The sequence below is a fragment of the Podarcis gaigeae genome, assembly GCF_964106915.1.
Source record: "Podarcis gaigeae genome assembly, chromosome: Z".
Taxonomy (NCBI): Eukaryota; Metazoa; Chordata; class Lepidosauria; order Squamata; family Lacertidae; genus Podarcis; species Podarcis gaigeae.
This window is the reverse complement of record NC_139691.1, coordinates 13617841-13636491: the sequence shown is the minus strand read 5'-3', so window position 1 is coordinate 13636491 and position 18651 is coordinate 13617841. Positions and strand designations below refer to the sequence as shown.

Genomic DNA, 18651 nt, shown 5'->3' with positions numbered 1-18651 from the left:
TTCTCAACAGCTAGTATTCATAGCCATACTGCCTCTGACAGTGCAGTGTGTTATAAAGCACATTGGGTTGGAAGGGAGAAGAGGTTCTTTTTTTGGCAACTGAAACAATGCACAGAGGTAGTAATAAGACCAAGGACTACAGTTACCCAGCTGCACCACTAAACTGATAGTCTGAGGTATACTGCCTCTGAAACTGGAAGTTCCATTACAGTATATTATGGCCAATGAATAAAGGATGGTACGTCTGGAATTTGGGAAGGGAGGGAAGGATTTTAGTGGTTTGCCAATTCGCTTTGCCCATCCCAATGAGGGTGATTGGTTGTGGGGCGGGCTTGCTCCATGTTGAGACACCAGAGCGGAGGGGAAAGGGGAGGGGGGCAGGATGTGTGTTAGCCTGGCTTCCAAATGAGAAGCAGAATGATGGGAATTTTGTGTGTCATGAGAGCATGAAGGCAGTTCACAAACACATATCCAGAGTAATCAGAGGATATTTAGTATTTTGCCAGTCTCTTCAAGCAGCACTGGGCAATGTGCTTCCAACACTTCTTGTAAATCTTGCTTAGCCAGCTAATTTTTATGACCCCCACAACATGACCTTTCTGAAGATAAATATGAGGAGCAGTATGCTTTTACTTGGGATGTGGGTGGCGCTGTGGGTTAAACCACAGAGCCTAGGGCTTGCTGATCAGAAGGTTGGCAGTTCGAATCCCCGTGATGGGGTGAGCTCCTGTTGTTCGGTCCCAGCTCCTGCCAAACCTAGCAGTTTGAAAGCACATCAAAGTGCAAGTACAGTGGTACCTCGGGTTACATACGCTTCAGGTTACATACGCTTCAGGTTACACACTCCCTTAGCCCAGAAATAGTGCTTCAGGTTAAAAACTTTGCTTCAGGATAAGAACAGAAATCGGGCTCCGGCGGCGCGGCAGCAGCAGGAGGCACCATTAGCTAAAGTGGTGCTTCAGGTTAAGAACAGTTTCAGGTTAAGAACGGACCTCTGAAACGAATTAAGTACTTAACCCGAGGTACCACTGTAGATAAATAGGTACCGCTCCAGCGGGAAGGTAAACAGCATTTTCAAGAGCTGCTCTGGTTCACCAGAAGCGGCTTAGTCATGTTGGCCACACGACCTGGAAGCTATACGCGACTGGACCTAATGGTCAGGGGTCCCTTTACCTTTTATGCTTTTACTTAGCAGTCGTTCAACTATAAATTAGCCCCTTACATATAGGAGATGCTGGATCAGGCCGCCATTAGGCTTCTTGGCAAGCCATGCCCCTTCACCATTTTATATTGCTTTGATTGATTCATTGTATTTTATTGTGTGTTTTCTTTCATATTAATATTCTCTTCATTTCTTGGAGAGGCTCTGCACACACAAAAGTAAACAAACCATAATATCACTTGCAAATGCAGGAGATTTTTATTATTATTGTGGGATCACCTTATCTCATATGTGCCCACTTGGGCCCTGTTACTGGTTCCACAGAATACTTGTTCCACAGTTGCAAAAAGTCAAACTTTTACTGTGGCAGCACATAAACTTTGGAACTCCTTGCCAATTGAAATCAAGTGGGAAACCTTTGTGGTATATATATATATATAATCGATTTATTGCATTAGCCGTGTGGCCATAGCATAATATACATAGAAATAACAACATAAAATGGGGGTGGGGAGGTAAAAGGAGATGTCGTCCTGGGCGAATACTTTGAAAAAATGGGGATAACAAAAGTAACAGGGGATTTAAAACATCGAGTGACAGAGAATACAAAAACAGGTTCGATTGTGCGGCGTATCGACTACAGCTGTGGTATTAAAGAAGAAGTTGGTGCCGCTTTCCTCTTCATCACACTAAGCAGGAAGTTAGCTGTCATCTCGGTAATCCAACAGTCAGAATCCTGCAGAAGAAGGGACAATATCCAAGGCTGGATTGGGAGAAGAAGCTTGTTCATGAGAGGAGTTAGAAACCAAGATCTTTCATCTGTCCAGTTGGGACAGAAGAGCATTACATGTTCCATAGTCTCCAGAGCCGTGTCATTGCAGGTGCATGTTCTATTTGCGATGGGAACTCTGGAGTAACGACCCGACAGAACTGCTGTAGGAAAACAGTTGAGCCGGGCACAGGTAAAGGCCCTTCGCTTGGCCTCCGAAGGAATTGTGAAGCAGTATAGAGGGATCCCTTCAGGGGGTGGAATAGCTAGGGCTAAGCCTGAACACGGCCCTCTTGCATGGGAGGCTGTGTTAGAGAAGTCAAGTTGCTGTAGCTTCTTTTTGATTGGAGGTAGGGCCGCCGGGTTTATACACTCTAAATTAAAAACAGTTTTGCGGTTCAAGTTGAGAAGGGAGCGGAATTTGAGATTAATTGTAGTTTTCCAGAGAGAATCATGAATATCTCTTAAAATCAGATTGGAGAAACCACCTCTAATTCGAGCATCCGATGCTAATAGGTGGGAAACCTTTGTGGTATTCTTTTCGGTGCCTGCTAAAAACATTTTTCTGTTGGAAAGCTGATATGGGCATGTCGATGTTAACATGTTTTAATCTCTTGACTATTAGTTTCAATTATCTTTAAATGCTTTTGTTTTTAACTTTTTTAAAAATGGGGGGGGGAGGATTGTTTAGAGGTTTTAGCACAATCAAGCAGTATATTAATGATGTTAAATAATACATTTATACCTGTTTCCACCATCAATGTATAAGGGGGAAAGTTTTTGCTCTCCCACCAGGGTTTTGAAGCTACAATTCAGTACTAGAAGGAGACAGTGGAAGGTGTTAAGGAGAGAAAAACTGTCTTACTGCTTTTGAGAATTGTGCTGGGATTTTAAGGCAAATGCTGCTGTGCCTCTTGGAGCGTGCCTTATTGTTCTCCCATGCTCCTAAACCAAGGTACCTAAAATCAATGGCAGCAGTGCTGAAAAATAGGTCAACTTGGGGCTTCCAGGAGGCTTTCCCTGCTGGCCTTCCACCGGTTCTCTCACATTGGCTGCCAGGCCCTGGTAGTAAACAACAGCTGCTTACCAACCTGACAGAGGAGAATGCCAAGCTCTGCCTAAGAGACAAAGTCCCCTGAGAATGGGAGGAGGAGAGTGAGCACCTTTGGTTTAGCAGCACCAGCAAAGGAAGCATCTTCCTGCCTAGGCTCTCTCTCTCTTCATTTTGGACCAGTTCAGATCCCGCTGCAAACCCACACTTGTTCGCCAATCTTAAGAAAGAATAAGGAAGCAGAAGGGAGAATGCATCAGACTTCTGGCAGGTGTGAAAAGCAACCTTGTTCCTGGATGGAATTGAGTTAGGATGAGGCCACACTGTCCACATCTCCTGCTTTTCAAGGCAAGGTAGGTTTTGGGTATTGTTTTTTTGCAGGGGTGGGTGGGTGTAGGACACAGGCAGCTGCCTTTATGCTATAGAGTCAGAGCATTGATCCTTCGACTGGCAGTGGCTCTACCACTACAGCACAAGCCTCTATGTGCTTCCTCTGATAAGGCTATCAATGGCTACTAGCCATGACACCTAAGCTCTGTGCGCAAGGTTTCCCATGTATTTCTGGTTGGCTGCTGTGAGAAGAGGATGTTGGGCTAGATTGCCATTGGCCTGATCCAGCAGGCTGTTCTGATGTGGATGTTTATCTTCCCATCCTTGCCTTATCAATTGCTTTGCAAGAGAAGGGCTCGCTTCCACTCTTAAACTTCATACTGCAAACTCCCTTGGGTGGAGGACCTCTGCCTTTGCATTTGCTGATGCTGTAAAAACCAGATGTTGGGGACCTTTGTCCCCCCACCAATGCTGAAGAACTACAACTCCCATCAGCCTCAGCAAGCACGGCCCTATGGCAAGCCAATCGTTGCATCTTGTGGGCGAAAGGTTCCACTGCATTGATGCTGCTGTATGATTACTGTCACTGAGCTTCCACCTGCCCTTGTTTTTTTAGTCTCCTAGGTAGCAAAGAAGGCTGCGTTGCTGACGGGTCTCCCCATGGCTGAGAAGGAGGTCCAGGGGCTGGAGGCTGAATGCCCCATCTGCTGGAACCCTTACGACAACACTTTCCGCACCCCCAAGGTCCTTCAGTGCCAACATTCCTTCTGCATTGAGTGCCTGGCTCATCTCAGCTTGGTCTCCCTGGCTCAGAACCGCTTGCAGTGCCCACTCTGCCGCCACCCTACCGTCCTCCCCTCTGACCAGCCCGTCACTGAGCTGCCCACCAACGAGGCCATCCTGCGCCTGCTGCGCCTGGAGCCCAACCACATCATCCTGGAAGGCCGGCAGCTGTGCTTGAAGGAGCAGCGCAAGAGCAGGTACTTCCTCCGCCAGCCCAGGGTCTATACCTTGGACCTGGGCCCAGTGACAGATCCCAGCATTGACAGCTACCGTGAGCAAAGCCGCCCAGCCAGCACTACCACTGCTGCTACAACCCTGCCCAACCACCACCGCTCCCCAATGTGGCCGTGTGCCTGCAACCCCCAGCTCCGGATTTTCACCTACCTGATGGCTGTCATCTTAAGTGTGACTTTACTACTCATCTTCTCTATCTTTTGGACCAGGCAGTTCTTTTGGGGGTGGGGGTGACAGGGACCAGCAGCCTCCTCAGGTGGAAGATGCTGGGAGCAGGGTAGAGCAGCAAAGTGTTGGGAGGACTAGCTTGTGTGTGCTACACAACCTGCCTTAAGTTCTCTAAGTCAGCTCAAGTGTGCTGGAAGACATTGCCCAGAGTTATGATTTAAGACTCAAAGCTCTGTCAGATTCTGCCTATCGAACAAGAGAGAGGCTGCCAATTGTCCTTCGCCCCAGACAGCAAAATGGTTTGGACTGCCACTGGGTCCCAGGATTTGACCTTGAGGGTTACTTGTGAGTTTTAAAATAGGGATGGGGATGAGGACATGGCAGGGCAGTGGGAGCATTTCAACGAACAATCTCACTGCTTCCTAAGTTGGCTAAAGTGGGTAAGAGGGTGAAAATGGATAATGGGAACATAGCAGGTGTGGAGAGGAGAGCTTTTCTCATTCCAGGTGTTGCTGAACTACAATTCCCATCATCTCTGGTCATGATGGGAGCTGTAACACAACCACGTCTGGAGGGCCCAAGCTTCCCCATACTTGGAGTAAAGGGACATAGGGACATTAGTCAGGCCATTGGTCCATCTAGCTCCATACTGTCTACACTGAGTGGCAGCTCTCCAGGGTTTCAGGCAGTGGCCTCTCTTATTGCTACCTGGAGATTCTGGGGATTGAACCTGGAAGACTCTACCACTGAGCTATGCCGACCCTCCAAACCGGACTCTTCCCCTGTGCCAAATGCCTCTGCTGCAGCCAATGAAGAGTTCCCAACATCTAGAGAACACGGACTGCACTGCTGAATGTGGAACCACCAAGGCTGCAGATCTTAACTGTTCTCTGTCCAGGGTTGGAGATGGTCCGCTGTGTACTCAAGTCATGCAGGTATGAAAATGAAGGCAGATGCTCAACGTTTTTTTACTCCCGGTGTATGCACTAATGGTTAGAGGGCCAAACGGCAGTGACATTAAAACTTTTGTATCTACGCTGCAGTGTTTTGTTTCAAATTGCGTCAGCTTGTAAGAGTGGGGGGGTTGATAATAGGATCAAAGCAATCTTTTGGATCTTGCAAGAAGGTAGGTTTAGCAAGGACAGGGTGAATTGGGAAAGGGACACACAAAATGAACATTAGTGGGGCGGCTGCAGATCCTTTCCCTACAAGGAAATGACAATTCAGGGGTGGAAGATCCTTTCCCCCAACCTACCGTATTTTTCGCCCTATAGGACGCACCGTCCCATAAGGCGCACCTAGTTTTTTTGGGGGGAAATAAAGGGAAAAGAATTATTTCCCCCCCCCCCAGGCGTGGGGCTGGGGCTGGGGCAGGGGAGGTCCACCCAAGCTTCCCCCGACCCCAGCCGCCAAACAGGCAGCTCTCTGCAAGCCGTGGGAGCCCAGCGCTGGCTCCCGCTGCTTGCTGAGAGGTCCGCGAAGCCTGGACGCGCTGATCTCAGCGCGCGCAGGCTTCAGCATGCAGGCAACTCTCCGCAAGCAGCGGGAGCGCTCCCGCTGCAGAGAGGTCCACGAAGCCTGGACGCGCTGATCTCAGCGTGCACAGGCTTCAGCATGCAAGCAACTGAGGGGTGGGGCAGGGGAGGCACCGCTGCTTGCGGAGAGGTCCGCGAAGCCTGCATTTGCCCCATAGTACGCACACACATTTCCCCTTCATTTTTGGAGGGGAAAAAGTGCGTCCTATAGGGCAAAAAATACAGTAATTACCTCATTCCGTTCTGGGCAACCTTCTGAGTGCCACATGCTGGTGGTAGGTGGGGTGAGGCAAAAGTGAGTGGGGCAGCTAATGTAAATGTTACCTCTGTGCAGCAGGCCAGTTTCCATATACACACACGCCCTTCCATCTCCTCCATCTAGGCAAGCAAGAAGTATTATCAGAGTGAAAGGACACATTCCTGCCAGGCAAAAACTCTCAGGGAGGATGTGAAACATGGTTTGCGGGGGGGGGGGGGTTGTGGCCGGGGGAGAGTCCTGAGGGCCAGGCAGGGAAGCCTGGAGGGCCACATCTGGCTTAGGGGGCCTGTGGTTTCATCATTCCCGGGCTAATGATCTTTAAGGTCCCTACCAACTTGATGAGTCCATGAATGCAGGAGTGATAATAGGAAAGCTGAGCACTGAGGGGTGGGGCAGGGGAGGCACCCCATCACCAGAGGCTGTTTGGCTCAAGAAACAATGTGTCAAAAACACAACCCACACAGGCTTCACCATTTTCAAGAGCCACTCTGCTTTAATGTTAGGGTGTCATTTTTCAAGAAAAGTCTCTGCCCGAGTGAGAAGAAGCTGTGACCCCACTCCCAAATAACAACCAGAACAACCCACCCTACCAGCTCTGTTAGCACCATGGGTATTCCTAAAGGTTGGTGGTGTTAGATCAATGCAAGCCTGTTCCACAGGGAAGGGAGGGGAGAGTACACAACTACAGCAAAATGCAATAGGAAAGGCGTTCTCAAACTCAGCTTGGCCTGACCAGAGGGTGTGCAGGTATGAGGAAGGGGCAGTATCCCAGAAGCGCATCAAGCCATGCCCTGATCTGTGGCGGAGGCCCAGGGAGTCACAGCAGGCTGCCTTCCTTGGCTGTGGATCCGGCAGAAATGCTCCTTCCCTCTACTCTGCCATCCAAAGCTTGAAAGTCCTGTCATAAGAGCATGTGGCAATCAGCTGTCCGTCCAGGGAGATGTCCAAGCCCATGACTTTGCCCTCGTGTCCTGCCAAGGTTTTCAGCGGGGATGAGCCTGGGTGAGTCCAGACCTTGGCTGTGTTGTCGTAAGCTCCAGTAAGCAGGAAGTTGCCATGATTTGCTGGGTGGTGGGAAAGAGAAAAATAACAGGAAGTGAGGAGGAGGACTAAGGAGACAATATAGAGATTCACCACTTACAGCAGGGGTGAGGAACTACAACTCCCATCGTCCATGACCATTAGCTATGCTGGCTGGGGCTGATGGAGTTGGGAGTCCAACTACTTCCAGAGTGCTACCAGTTTCCCCAAAACCTTACCCAGAAGCCAACCATAAGCAGGGAACAGGGGGATGCAGGAAGAGGGAGGGCGAGTGACAGAGCATACAGGCTATTCTCAAGAGCCAGGGTATTTGGGGAAGTTGGGGAGCGGTATATATCCATGTCTTGGGAATCTATGTTGCACTTGGAAACCATAGAAAAGGTACTTTTCAGCCCATTATATATCCTCAGTTTCTGGGGAAAGGCCATAGCAGCTGCAGAGACTTACGTTCAAACTTCACTCCGGTCACCAGGTTCTGATGGGCAGGGATGGTGTAGATGCACTTTCTCTGGCGGAGATCCCACACTTTACAGGTGTTGTCACCGCTGCCAGTGGCAATGTGGTACCTATGAGAAGTACGGGAGAGGAGGAATTTGGGTTTGCGTGCAAGGGGGTTGTTCCCAGCTTCAGCCCTATTCATAATCCTACATGATTATGAAAAAGCTTTAATAAAATATATTGAGGGAGGGGGGAAGGCTATGCACCCATCATACATTTAAAGCACATGGCTTTGCCAAAGAATCCTGGGAACTGTAGTTTACTAAGGGTATAGGGAATTATAAGCTCTGTGAGGGGGAAACTAAAGTTCCCAGGATGATTTGGGGTGGGAAATGTGCTTTGAATGTATTGTGTGCATGCAGACTAAATTAGTTCCATTAATTTCAATTAATCTACTCCGAGCAGAAGTTAGTTGTCTGTGTGTCAATATTAAGACCTGCACCCCAAGAGGGGATGGCAAATTGGTTCTTACCCGTTAGGGGAAAAGTTGATCCCATAGATCTCCTTGAGATGACCCTCCAAAAACATGATACAACGCCCCGTGCGCAGATCCCACACACGGCCAAATGCATCAAGGCCACTGAAAGGAAGAGGAAAATGTCAAACAATATTTTTCTCACACAAACCCCTTCCTGTGCTTCCACTTTGAATAAGTGGCTTCACTTAAAGCCATCTTCGGATCTTCTTTCCTCTATAGTTGTCACCTAGGCTGGATGCCTCTTAACATCACTAAACAGGAGCCAAAGGAGCTTCTGTGAACCACAGTTGTTAAACTGGAGCAAAGTCTTTCTGCAATGCAGCTCGGATTGCCTCCCATGTTACTACCACCTCCTGTCTGCAGATCCAAGGTTCTGCAAGCAGAACCCAGATCTGACCTACCTGGCAAATCACATGTAGCAAAGTCTAATTAGCACACTTTGTTTGTATAGATTTAGAATATTTATAATGCACTTAAATCAAAAAGTTATCTAAGAGGAGTACGAAAACTGTAGGTGAAACATAGCTAAAATCTGCAAAACAATTAAAAAGAAAAAATATACATAAAAGCTATTGGCATTATAAACACGCATAAAAATAAGTAGAACTTTAAAAACAAAGTAACTAAATTATGCACCTGGGTAGGCTTGCCAAAAAAAAAAAGGATCCAGCAGGCGCCTAGAACTATAAACAGTGGTACCTCAGGTTACATATGCTTCAGGTTACATACGCTTCAGGTTACAGACTCCGCTAACCCAGAAATAGTACCTCAGGTTAAGAACTTTGCTTCAGGATGAGAACAGAAATTGTGCGGCGGCGGCGCAGCAGCAGGAGGCCCCATTAGCTAAAGTGGTGCTTCAGGTTAAGAACAGTTTCAGGTTAAGAACGGACCTCCGGAACGAATTAAGTACGTAACCAGAGGTACCACTGTAGCTTGCTTAATGTCAATAGGCAGGGAGTTCCAAAGCATAGTTATATGGCAATGAAGGATCGACTCAATTACAAACAAGCTAAAGCAAGAGCTGCCCAGATCAGAATTTGCAGATTTGGAACAATGATGGGGCAAATGTTAATATTACCCTAAACAGTTGAAACTTTTATTTTAATGAGTAGTATAAACTCAGGAATACAGTCAAGCTATTAGGAACAAAGGAAGTTTCCTTGGAATGAGTCAAAACATTGGTCCATCTAATTCAGTAGTGTCTACACTGACTGGCAGCTGCTCTCCAGGATTATAAACAGTGAGATAACTATTGGGGATTGAAGCTGTGACTTTCTCTATGCAGAGCAGACACTCTTATTGAAGCTATGGCCCCTCCCTCATTAGAATTTCCACCCTGTGACTTTTTAGCTGCAGGAGTGAAGACTTGAGTGGAATCTTCTGAAGGTAGAATCCCAACCAGTTCTCTCTCTTTTCTGGCATTTTAGAACTAGCAAGAATGAGCACCATTACTGACTGGCTGATACTCGCTCAGTGAGACCCCCAAGGAGGGTTAGGACTTGCACTTGCATGTAGATTTACCCAGTGGCAGAAAGGGAGCCATCAACATGGAAGGCGATGTCGTAAACTCCTTTGCTGTGCCCCTCCTGGTGCAAGATCTCCTCCTGAGCCTCCAGGTCCCACAGGCGCCAAGAGTGGTCATAGCTGCAGGGAGTGGGGAGGTGGAGAAGAGACAAAGACCCACATGAATATCTCACAAGGCCCCAACAGGTCCCCTCCCTGAAGTTCAAGCAGGTGGCTGGATTGTCTATCCTATCTCCACTCCAAACTGAGACCATGGAATTAATCTAATCTGCCCCTGGCCCCCACAAACTTAGACGATCAGCCAACTGATACAGGGATATGTGTAGCATTTAGGACACATAATTCAATTCCCTGCTCAGTTGCCAATCTCACTGAGGAAGTATTGGGATCTTCAACTGCAGCTCCCTCCCATTCTGACCTCTCACTTTCCATCTTGTGTAATGAGTGATGGGCTGAGTGGAAAGAAGTAACATATCACAAGGGGATGATAACAACTGTTTTTCTATCAAAGGCAGAATTCTTTCGAAGGTAACCAATGGCGGCGGCATTGCCAGTGGTAGCGAGACTACTAACAATGGAAGGCACTCCCTTTTCTTCCTTTCTGCCGCTCTCTGCTCTTCCTCCCTCTCCATCACATAATTTCCCTATTTATTCTCCTCCTTGCTACCCACAAGAAATTAGACCAGGTGCCACGTGTGGCCCTTTGGGCTGCACCCCCTCCTCTGACTTACCAGGTGGTGCCCAGAAACCTGCCAGAGGGATGCCATGCCACCCGGGCTACTCTCACTGTGTGTCCCTCGATGTCAGCCACTGGTTCATCACTGAAAGAAACACAACATCTCATGGCAAATTCTTGATGGTGCTGGCTGTCCCATAAGTGAGACTAAAATAAAGAGGCAGTTTGGAAAACACAAGAAGTACCAACAGTGGAAGATTGGCAGATGAAGATGATGGACTTTTCGGAGCTCGCAGACCTGACTGGAAGAGTCTGTGACCAGAAGGAGGAGGATTACCAGGAGGAATGGACGAAATTTAAAGACTATTTAGTTAAATATGTTAAGTTAACTTAATTGGAAAAACTTGCAAATATCAGATAGGCTTAGGATTTAAATATGTAATGTGATGAATCAGTATGTTTAATGCCAAACTGGGAAGAAAGAAAGATGCTAAGTGATTAAGTTAATTTTATAAGAATATTGGATTTGGAAAACCGTTAAAATGATATACACTGAAATTCAACCAAGGGGAAAACCAGCGCTCAAAACAGAAGGGAAAACCCTGACTGCTCAAGCAGAGCAGTTGTGGCTCAGTGGTAGACAAACTCTGCAGGCAAAAGAATCCCAGATTCAATCCCTGGGGTCTCAAAGTACAGCTGGGAAATCCTCCCACCTGAAACTGTGGAGAGCCACTGCCTGTCAGAGCAGACAACAGTGGTCTTGAGAGGCAATTAGTCTGGCTTGCTATAAAGCAGCTTCCTATGGGGTTGTATTCAATTAAGTTCATTTCAGAGCAGACCTAGTGAAATTACTGAACCTAGGTTAACCATGTCCATGCATTTCAATGGGTCTACAATACTGTGTTCCAAAAGAAAGCGACCGGATAGTGAAACAGTGACCTCATTGGCAGGGGGGGAATCTTAATACTTCCTCAAGTATCAGAGTTACTAGACCAGCTCCACTTACTGTAGCTGCTATCTTCAGTTTGATTGAGCCCCCTTGCTGCTGGAATGATCCAGTCCTGAACACGCAATCCTGACTTTCTTAAATAAAAGGTGAAGGAACTCAGGGAACTCCAGAAGGAAGCCTAACCCAGTGGGGTTTGAATTTGACATCAATATAACAAGCCACAGAGTGGTCCCAGAACAACACATTTTAAAACTTGTCCCTTTTGTGGCCGTGTCTTTACCTGCCCCATATTATCCAAGATGTCAGGGGTGGGGCAGGTGCGGCTTGGCAAAAACGGCCCTATGGGCCATATCAGGTTCCCTGCCAGGCCCAGTCAGGCCCATGGGCCACAGGTCGCTCACTGTTGCAAAAGAGGGTCTCGAGTTCAACAGGTGGGAGAAAATCTATCACTAAATATGAGTTTGAGCAAAAGATTCCTGCATTGCAGGGGGCTGGATTCAATGACCCTCGTGGTCCCCTCCAACTTGACAATTATATGATTCTATGACCTCACAGGCACCCAAGACTGACAGGAGTGTGAATTTACCGCCACTGATGCTTCTGCCCACAGCAACAGTATCTGGCAGAAATAAACCTCTTCCCTGAGGCCCAATTAAAGAATCTGCTCTCTCTCTCTGTTTCCTTGGATAAGGCACTGACAAAATCAACGGCCTTCCCCAAGAGTCACAGTGCCTTGACTGTTGGAACAAACCCAGCTTGTCTGGGTGCTACTATCAGGGGACATAGCAAGACAAGAGGTGTAAAATGTAAGACAAGTATGACATGGGGGAGAAGTGGGAAACCACCGCACCACCACACAGTTTGGGCCGGGGACACAACCAATAAGCCAAGCAAACTTGTGTCTCTATAAAGCTTTAGAAACAGTAACACAGAAAAGAAGCTTCATTATAAGGAGAGAGGAGCACTGCTGGATCAGGCCCCAAAAGCACCCATGGCAAAATAACTCAGGGAACTATAGTTCACCCACACAGGACTATAATTCCCAGCACTTGTAACAAACTACAGCTCCCAGGATTCTTGGGGGGGGGGGGGGAGCCACGTGCTTTAAAAGTATGGTGTGGTCATGCCCCTGCCTCAGTCACTTGTGTTAGCTTTTTGTTTGTTGCAGAAGGAAGTTAAACAGGAAGCCATTCTCTGGGCTGCTTTAATATTTTTCTCTACCACCCGCAGCAGCCAATAAAATAAGGAAGGGAAAGCAACTGCTTTTCCTGGGCCCAGGCGTACCTTTCAAGACTCCAGAGTTTGACAGAGCCATCCGCTGCACATGAAGCCAGGTTAACGTCCTTCTTGTCCAGGGAGATGGTTGCCTTGGGGTGAAAGACAATGGCTCCAACGTTGGTGTTGTGCCCTTGGGAACAGACAAGACAGACAGACAGTTTGAGAGCCAGCCAATTTAAAGCTTGCTTCCTCTGTCTGGGCCTCTTCCTATTGCTCCGAAGAGACTCTTTGGGAATCACTCCAAATTTAGTTTTTGTGCTAAAGCAGGGGTGGGGAAGCTTGGCCCTGTAAGCCAAAAGTGGCTCTCAAGACCTTCCACTTTGGTCCCTTGGCATTCTCCCACACTAATTCACTCTTTCCCCTCAGGCCACACACTTCACTGTCCCTGCTTCACGCCCTTCTTGAGTGTCTTCTGCCAGCCTGGATTGCATCCTTGAATTCTGAAAATGACTCTGGCTGGCCTGAATGGAGGATGGCTGCGTGCCAATAGTGGGAGGGGCCAAAAGCAAAAGAAGATGGAGCAACAAATGCAGCTTTTCCCTTTGTGCAGTAGGCTACCTGCCTTCACACTCCCATTTCTAGTCTCCTTCCAGGCCTGATCAGAATTCAAGGACACATTCCGCCCAAGTAAAAACACTAAAGGAGGGTGCCAAGCAGGGTTGGTGCAGTTGAAGAGAGTCCCAAGGGCCAGAGAGGCTGTGAGGGCCACATGTGGCTCACGGGCCTGACGTTCCCAAGCCCTGAATTAGTCAGCAGCTAAGCAGTGGGCCTACAGGATATGACTCCCAACACTGAATATTAAGAGTCCAGGCTGTCTTCGAGAAAGGAATGCCATCTCACCCAAGCCCAAGGTGGAAAAAAAGAAGAAGAGGTTTGCACAGCACCACTCTCAAAATTCACAGCCTCCCACCCATGTAGCCTTATGCTCCTAATCAGCCATATAATTGCTCCAGTCATTTGAGGGAAGATAAGAGAAAAGAAGGTTGCTTTGGCAATGGGTGCGGTGGGAAACAGATACGATACCTCGCAAAGTGTGAATGAGATTACAATCCGGCACTGACCACAGTTTACAGAGGCCGCTCCTGGGAGAGGAAAGGCAGAAGGAAAACTGACTGGCATTTTATTTTATCTTAAAATGTTTTCAATCCCTTGTCTTTCTGTTTTACAAACAAAACCAACCAAACAAAACAAATCAAGGAAGCTAAGAATAAAAAAAAATCAAAAACATATAAACACCAAGCAAAATTCAATAGCAACACACACGCCAGTTGCAAGATAACAAGTCTAAAAACAAAACAAAAGATAGCAAGTCTAAAAATAACGTTCAACAAAATGATAAAATGCACCCACAGCATTAACACTTTCTAAATACTCCCACAATAGCCTTCCAGAGCTTGCTAATTGCCGGCCTTGAACAATATTACTTTCGGGATCCCTTCCAGTGCTACAATTTTATGAGTCTATGACTGCCCTCAACGGCTCAGGCAGCCTCTCCTGTGCACTATAGGAGAACTTAGCAGGATTGGGAGGGAAATAATGAAAAGCAGAATAAAGTTTACCAGCAAGCTGTAGCCAGGAGCTTGGAGTTGGGGCTGAAGTTGCAATAGGAGATAGGGCGGTCATCCCCAATTTGGCTGCAGAAATTATTCAAAGACTGAAAGAAAAACAAAAAACAAAAGATAATATTTTGCCACCAGAGGAACTGACGGGCTCACTAAAATGAGATGGCCCTGAGATGGTAAAGAAAAGAGATGACGTTTCCTGCCCAGGCTGCTCTCCCACCTCACCCCCAGTAGTGTTTTCTACTGAGCTGAATTGTTGGGCCCATTTAGTGCAATGTTACGTGCTCTGAACTGGCAGCTGAATTCCAAGCAACCAGCAGAAATCTTTCCTTGTCCAGATGTCCTTGGAGATGGAGATGCCAGGGAGTCAACCTGGGATCATCCACATTCAAAGCATTTACTATTGAACTATGCTGAGGAGGAGCAGAGGCACAGAAGCCTTCTGCAAGCTCATTTGAACCTCTGCATCTTGGGGGCCTTCTGAGCTGCAGCAGCCCAGTGCCCAGAACTTTTAAGTCATAGCAGAGATGGGTCCCACTTACCCTTAGAGATTTGTGCAGCTCCTGTTTCTGGGATGTCCGTGTGGCCTCAGGGACCTCCTTGAGCAGCCGGGCTTCCTCCAATCGCTTCATTGCCCTGTGAAGGGGACAAAAATTAATGTAATCAGGTCTTGCCCATATTCAACCCTTGCAGAAGCCTGCTAGTTGTGATGGTGACAATTCTTCTGTCATGTGCAGAAGGTGGGTGGGTTTGAAATCCCCCATTTCTCAACCACACCACCACTCTAGTTAGGGACAACAGATATACAAGGCCTCATCAATGTATGCATTAGCATTTCTCAATCCCAGCCCCTTACCGAGGGAGAGAGTAGTTGGCGATCCACAGTCTGGCTGTCTTCAAAGTATTTGGTCCTTCGTGGTACCAGGTTTGCTGATACTAAGACAAAGGAAACATTAAAGGGGTGGGAATCTCTTGTGAGACTTGGCTAGTATAGTGGGCACACATTTATAGCTAAGGGGAAAGGGGAAGGGTCAGAGCCCAGTGGGAAAGTGTGAGCTGTGCATACAAAAGGTCCTAGGGTTTGTGAAGACTCCCATTTGAAACCCCAGAGCTGCTGTCACTCATAACACACTTTAAAATTTATTACCTCCTCTTTTGATTTCTTGGACTTCTCATCATCTTTTTTGGTCTTCTTCAATGCGTCCGTGCCAACCACAGACAGAATATTACGTAGCCTGTTGAGAAATAAAGTAAAGATTAAATTGCCTTTGTTTATATGAGTCACATCAATGAACTGGAAAAGGAAGTGAGAGCAAGTCAATTTCATCCTCTCTCACCTCTCCCTCCTTTCTGCAGGGCCCTCTCCAAAAAGTGTGATGGGCTCCCCGAGGGCTCGTAAGCAGGCCTTGACCTCAGAGTCATCTGTGGAAACATTGATTTGCCTGGCCCGCTTCCGGCGCTCAAACTCTGCCAGGACCTCTGCCTGGCGCTCGCTGATGTGCTCTTCCAAGTCAAAAACTTCTCCTGATCATAGTAGAAAGCCAAAAGTTATAGGAAATACAATCCCAACAGGACCCTACAAAGCCTCAACACTTGACCCTCATTTCGTAAGTTTGCTTCATTCCAATGAAGCCACAAGCAAAGAGTAACAATATGTGGTATATGTTGTGTCACCTCTCTGTGCTCCTTGAGTGTCCAGGTCAAAGCTTATGTTATCAGTGAGGCCTGTGGCTTAAGACTTTGATCTACACCCCTCTTTTCAGCCAAAAGTGGCTCCCCAAATGGCTTAAAATCAAAATTCATACAAAGGCACAATGTAATTAAGGTATTGCTTGGGGGGGGGGGGGTTAAGAGAGCACAATCTCTTATGGCCACTGGCAGTACACATTTTTATATCCAGAGGGAACAAAAAGGACCCATAGATGGGCAGCAGCTAGCCAACAACCATTTCTTCCCCTGAAATGAAACCTAAGCAGAGTGTACCCACATTGATCTGCTGCCACCTGTGACACTCCTTCTCATCTAGTGTTTTGCTCCTTGCCACACCTATCTAGACTTAGATTATAAAGACCTCAGGGCAGGGATTTGTCTCTTGCTTGCTTTCTCCTATAAAGAACTACAGTGGTACCTTGTGTTGCGAACCGTCCCCCTTACAAATTCTTTGGGTTACGCACTCCACTAACCCGGAAGTAGATGCCCCTTGCTGCGAACTTTGCCCCAGGATGCGGGCAGAAATCACGCTCTGGTGGTGCGGCAGCAGTGGGAGGCACCATTAGCGGAAGCGCGCCTCATGTTACAAGCGGTTTCCGGTTACTAACGGACCTCTGGAACAGGTTAGGTTTGTAACCAGAGGTACCACTGTATGTATAACAGATAGCATCCCTGGGATAAAGATACCCTGGTCACATTTATCCATGGACTAATAACTATAATGCACTGTACTTGGGGCTGTCTTTGAAGATTGCTTGGAAACTATAGTTAAAGCAAATAAATGGGACTGGTCATGTGGAACCTATTTTGCCTGTCCTAAAGAGATACACTGGATTAAAGTTCATTGCCAAGCTCAAGCCAAAGTGCAGATTTTGACCTACAAAGCCCCAGATGGGTTGGGGCCAGGCTAGTTGACAGATTACCTGTTCCCGCATGAACCCACCCAAACATTAATATCTATTCTAGGTCCTACCACCCTTGGATGTATGGTGGACAATGACACAGGCTTCTTAGTTGTGGCATTCTGTCAGCACCAGGTGAATGCCTTCTTTGCTTGCACAGACTTTTAAGATGTTCTACTGCAGCACATGGTTTTATGTCAGCATCTCGTTTAATCTCCATTATGCTGTGTAATGTTTTAGTGTGATTTGTTTTAAAGGACTTCCTGAATTAATTGTAATTTTAGTATTGAACTGTGAGCTCTGAGAGCATTTGCTGAAAACGACCTGCTTACAAGCATTCTAAACAAATTATCAGCCCCACTTAGCAGTTCTTCCCTCCATCCTTTTCCTTCCATCTCCCAGTCAGCTCATTACCATCTCTTACCACTAGTGATATTGATGTTGCCAGCCTCAATAGCTGCTTTGACCGCATCTTTGCCCATCATCCCAGATTCCCCTTTGAGAAGACGCTCTCGCTCTTTCTCCTCCAAGCTCCCATAGAAAATCGGGGCTTTCTTGGCTGGAGGAGCATCCCCTTCATCTGAAGCCTTTGTTTTTGAACCCTGCAAGAAGGAAACTCAGCAGTAGCCTACATGGAGAAGTAAGAGAGCAAATGTGGGTTTCCCCCCACCTGCTGTCATAGGCTGGCTTGATGCAGAGAACTGGGGAAGAAGGTTCAGAGCCAGGGGGACAGTGATGCATGGTCAGAGGGAGAAGAGGCAACAGGCTTTAGTGAGCAGGAAGAGACTTGGGGCAGAGAGCAGTCCAGACTGAGGCAGAAAAGGAGGCTGAAAAGGAATAGGGCCAAAAGGCAGCAACCAGCTCCCCTCCCCCTATACTCCTGACTCGTGACATGTGCCCACATCTGACAGCCCCCACCCCATCAAACAGTACATGAGACAATTTTGTTTTGAATCCCAGCATACTGTTCATCATTAAGGCTAAAACCCTAAGCCCACCTCTGGGGGAGTCAGCCCTACTGAACTGAATAGGACTTTCTTCTGAGCTGACACGGTTAAGGATTATACTGTTTGGTAATATATTTATTACAGTGACTAACATAAAATATTCCACAGGAACAGTCATATTAGTCCATGAGTATCATGCTACTTTAAAAGCAAAGGACTGTATCCATATCTTGCTCTGAGTGGACCCAGTAAAACTAAGGGGCTTGAATTGGTTATGTCTATTCATTTCAGTGTGTCTGGTCAGCAGAAATAATAGAAATCTTAAAGCATAACATTCTGCCTTTTGTGGCAGAAGCCGAAGCGTTGAGTTGCACCCAACTCAGCTCCACTGAAAAAGTAGAACCACTGAAATTAACAGCCGCAAGCGAGTCATATTCATTAATTCAAATGAGTCCAACCTTGAATTGAGCTTTAGTTGGATACAATCCGTTACGCTTTAAAAACTTTTACTACCGACGTGAGGTTACGTTAGTCACTGCAGTAAATAAGTAGACACTGGTGTCTATTTCAAACAGATTTTTCATTTTATCATTTCTATGAAAAGGTACACGTTTTTTAAACTAAGAAACCACATTATATCCCAGTTTCAAGCTCCCTGCCTTATTCACCACGGCGATCCGCGACGCAGCCATGGCGCTTTCCCAACCCCTTCTCTCAGACCGGAGCTCTGTAGTGGGGGAATCGCACACAACGGGCTCCCCACAAACACTTCCGGCACAGCGGCATCCCCCGCCC

At 47.2% G+C, this 18651-nt stretch overlaps 2 protein-coding genes and 1 long non-coding RNA gene across 4 annotated transcripts; 1 reads left to right on the top strand and 2 right to left on the bottom strand.

Moving 5' to 3' along the window:
- Positions 1 to 1401: 1401 nt before the first annotated feature.
- LOC310836344 lies at positions 1402 to 2689 on the bottom strand. Its single transcript, XR_014560020.1, has 2 exons — positions 2457 to 2689; positions 1402 to 1578 (listed from the first exon to the last, which is right to left on the bottom strand). It is a non-coding gene; the product is annotated as an uncharacterized lncRNA (long non-coding RNA).
- Positions 2690 to 2788: 99 nt separating this feature from the next.
- RNF183 (ring finger protein 183) lies at positions 2789 to 5532 on the top strand. Its single transcript, XM_083721458.1, has 2 exons — positions 2789 to 3335; positions 3929 to 5532. Exon 2 carries the CDS (start codon positions 3973 to 3975, stop codon positions 4561 to 4563), a length of 591 nt encoding a protein of 196 aa, XP_083577584.1. The 5' UTR covers positions 2789 to 3335; positions 3929 to 3972; the 3' UTR covers positions 4564 to 5532.
- A 1229-nt stretch (positions 5533 to 6761) lies between these two features.
- Positions 6762 to 18649, bottom strand: PRPF4 (pre-mRNA splicing tri-snRNP complex factor PRPF4). 2 transcript variants are annotated; one of them, XM_083721408.1, is made up of 14 exons: positions 18516 to 18649; positions 17334 to 17511; positions 15635 to 15821; positions 15445 to 15532; positions 15154 to 15233; positions 14840 to 14933; positions 14295 to 14389; positions 13759 to 13817; positions 12742 to 12865; positions 10564 to 10653; positions 9830 to 9952; positions 8303 to 8410; positions 7780 to 7898; positions 6762 to 7355 (listed from the first exon to the last, which is right to left on the bottom strand). In XM_083721408.1, the coding sequence occupies exons 1-14, from the start codon at positions 18546 to 18548 to the stop codon at positions 7162 to 7164; spliced, it is 1572 nt and encodes a 523-aa protein (XP_083577534.1). In that variant the 5' UTR covers positions 18549 to 18649; the 3' UTR covers positions 6762 to 7161. The 2 variants fall into 2 exon arrangements, with proteins under 2 accessions (XP_083577534.1, XP_083577535.1); XM_083721409.1 differs by having other exon boundaries at positions 18525 to 18627.
- Between the last annotated feature and the right edge of the window lie 2 nt (positions 18650 to 18651).

Excerpts from the sequence above, each read along its gene's own strand:
- RNF183 (XM_083721458.1), top strand. The coding sequence starts at position 3,973 with ATGGCTGAGAAGGAGGTCCAGGGGCTGGAGGCTGAATGCCCCATCTGC.
- PRPF4 (XM_083721408.1), bottom strand. The coding sequence starts at position 18,548 with ATGGCTGCGTCGCGGATCGCCGTGGTGAATAAG. Across the intron at positions 15,533-15,634 it reads CCTGCAGAAAGGAGGGAGAG|GCTACGTAATATTCTGTCTG; the intron begins GTGAGAGAGGAT and ends ATTTCTCAACAG. Across the intron at positions 7,899-8,302 it reads ATCAACTTTTCCCCTAACGG|GTACCACATTGCCACTGGCA; the intron begins GTAAGAACCAAT and ends TACTTCTCATAG.